General features: G+C 39.8%; 1 protein-coding gene across 1 annotated transcript; it reads left to right on the top strand.

Annotated features, from left to right (window-relative positions):
- Nucleotides 1-1683: 1683 nt before the first annotated feature.
- On the top strand, nucleotides 1684-2505 carry M421DRAFT_20590 (uncharacterized protein; the record flags this gene model as incomplete). The annotated part of the gene is made up of 2 exons (XM_033588165.1): nucleotides 1684-1838; nucleotides 2397-2505. Coding segments are annotated over 2 exons (264 nt in total), but the record flags the coding sequence as incomplete, so codon positions are not given.
- Nucleotides 2506-2907: the final 402 nt, after the last annotated feature.

The raw sequence follows: 2907 nt of genomic DNA, 5'->3' as shown, positions 1-2907 counted from the left end.
ACAAGGAAGCCCTCCCTATAGAGCCCTAGCACAAAGTAATCCTACACAACATCCCTACATCTCTTGCAACAAACTAAGACCTACAGGTGCTAAAGATAGAAATTGCTACCTTTAATAGAGGCCTAACTATTGTTGGACATCTATTCTAGATAATAAGTAGAGATAAAAGACAGAGACAGCAACTAGGCTCTGTCTGTGTAGCATTTGCTATAGAGAAGGAAGCACAACAGGCTATTAGAAATAGACTATACCTGCTTGGCGCTAGCATTAAAGCAGAAAGATTTATTGCTACACCCCCTTCTACACAATGCCAAAACTGCCAGCGCTACGGCCACACAGAGACTAGGTGCCTCTATAGCACTACCTGTAAAATCTGTGCAAAGGAGCACCCTACAGCACTCCACAAGTGTAATACGTGCAATGCTAGAGGCAAGATCTGTGCACACACTCTACCTATGTGCTTAAACTGCAAAGAGGCACACACTGCAGATAGCACACAATGTGCAGCTTATAAAGCTACACTAAACACGCAAACAAACCTAGAATGCTAGACAAGTTAAGGATCCTACAAGTAAATCTAAACAAGAGCACACAAGCAATAGAGAGTGCCTTGCAACTTGCAGTAGAACTAGTAATAGACCTTATACTAGTACAAGAGCCTTAGCTTATTCCTGCTAGACAAACTCCTTTAGATTACTTAGACACATGCTCTGTAAATAACCCCTCCTTTACACAAATCCTTCCTTTGTTATAAGACTACAGCACAAGACCACGTGTTTTGGTCTACTCTGCACGCACTATACAAGCGCAAAAATATCAATCAGAACACAAGCTGGGCAAATCCGCTGCACAAAGGCAGCAAAGGCAATTCACAGCAAAGGCGCCATAGTTAGCCTACACTAGACCCCAGGACACCTAGATATCATAGGAAACGAAAAAGCAGACTCCTTAGCAAAACAAGCTGCAAAACAGCAACCAGTATCTAATACTACAAGTCTTGCAATAACAGGTATTAGGATTAAAGCTATTGCAAGACAAGAGTGGCAACATAAACTCCAAGCCTACTCTATAAAAGCAAAGCTTAGGAATCCTAGCACCTACGCAGCAAGGTTCTTGCTAAAGCTAACAAGCAAGATAACAATACTAAAAAACACTAGAAGAGAAATTGCAAGCGCATACTACCAGCTTAAACTTGGACATGGATATAACAAAGCATACCTATATAATAGATAAAAAACAGAAAGCTCTAAATGCAGCTGTGGATATACACAAACACCTTAATACCTACTACATAGCTGTAGAAACTACAGAGAAGCAAGAAAGAAAATAAAGAGCAGCCTACAGGAGACAAGGCTAACAATGCCTCTTCTCCTAGACACAAATAGGGGAATCCAAGCTACTCTAGCTTTTATTCAAGAAACTAAAGTAGGCACGCGCAAGTAGTACCTACAGCAAACAATAGACAACTAATTTCCTTTGTCTATAACTAGAGCACAGGCTCTCACTATATATCTACAAACCTATATATACTTTTCCCTTCTACAGAAAAAACTTGTAAATTACTAGAGCAGCCTCACTACTCTTGTCCTATATAGTCTTAGACTCACACAGGACGTTAAACTAATCAATCAATCAATCAATCAATCAATCCTGCTTGGCGACTTCAATATTAACCACCCATAGTGGGACCCTATAGTGTCTACTATAACTCTAAGAGCAACTAGTGTTGTTACTTGGCTAGAAGAACAAGACCTAGAACTACTAATAAGTCCTGGCACAGGCACTTTCTTTAGGCCTAATATGAATAGAGAGAGTGTCCTAGGCCTAACCTTTGCTATGTAAAGTTATAAGACTTTGTTCTTATAATCTTTCTCTAGCGTATTTCCCTCTTAGGTATAGCGCTATGCTTACCTAAGCATTGCTATTGTAATCTCTAAGAAGAGAGGATTAGAATGGTGTGCTTACAAAGCCTGTATCTCCTCTCGTTCTTAAGATATGCTTTTCTCTATTTTTAGTAACTAGAAATGTTCTAGACCCTCTGCTTATAAATAGAGTAGCCTACTCTGTGAGATGCTGACGTATACGATTACGCATGCACCTACGTAATCTTGCTTGCATATGCAGCAATACTAAGCATAGATGCAGTAGACCTACCTAGAGGAGTCTAGAACGTTCTGCTTAGAAATACAGACAGAGGAGAGGAAGCATAAATACCTCTGGCTCTCCCCCCTCTGTTCGCTCTGTATCTAGCCTAGGAATCTCTACCTAGTATCTAATATAATAACTTGTCTATTATATTACATAACCCTACCTTACCTCTATTAGGCTATACGCTTCCTATTTAGACAAAGCTAGTCTAGATTTGTCTAGGTCCTTCTAGACTAGGAAGAAAGTAGTCTAGTCCTTCCCCTACTTTCTTTACATGCTACAACACAGCTAGCAAACCTTATAGAAGACTGGCAAACGCTAGGAGGAATTGGCTCTCACCACCTAGGCATCTTATTTATAATAAGGATGCCTAGAACACAGCAACCTAATAAACCTGCTCCTAGGTTTAATACAAAGAAAGCAAACTGGAAGCTGTTTAGCAAAGTGCTAGCTAAGGAGATAGTAAACAGCTCTGATTGATTGATTGATTGATTGATTGATTAGTTTAACGTCCTGTGTGAGTCTAAGACTATATAGGACGAGAGCAGTGAGGCTGCTCTAGTAATTTACAAGTTTTTTCTGTGTAAGGGAATAGTATATATAGGTTCGTAGACATATAGTGAGAGCCTCTGCTCTAGTTATAGACAAAGGAAATTAGTTGTCTGTTGTTTGCTGTAGGTACCACTTTCGCGTGCCTACTTTAGTTTCTTGAATAAAAGCTAGAGTAGCTTGGATTCCCCTATTTGTGTCTAGGAGAAG

The sequence above is a fragment of the Didymella exigua genome, assembly GCF_010094145.1.
Source record: "Didymella exigua CBS 183.55 unplaced genomic scaffold M421scaffold_46, whole genome shotgun sequence".
NCBI classification, from domain to species: domain Eukaryota; kingdom Fungi; phylum Ascomycota; class Dothideomycetes; order Pleosporales; family Didymellaceae; genus Didymella; species Didymella exigua.
The sequence above is the reverse complement of the archived record's forward strand: the minus strand, read 5'-3'. Positions and strand labels throughout refer to the sequence as shown.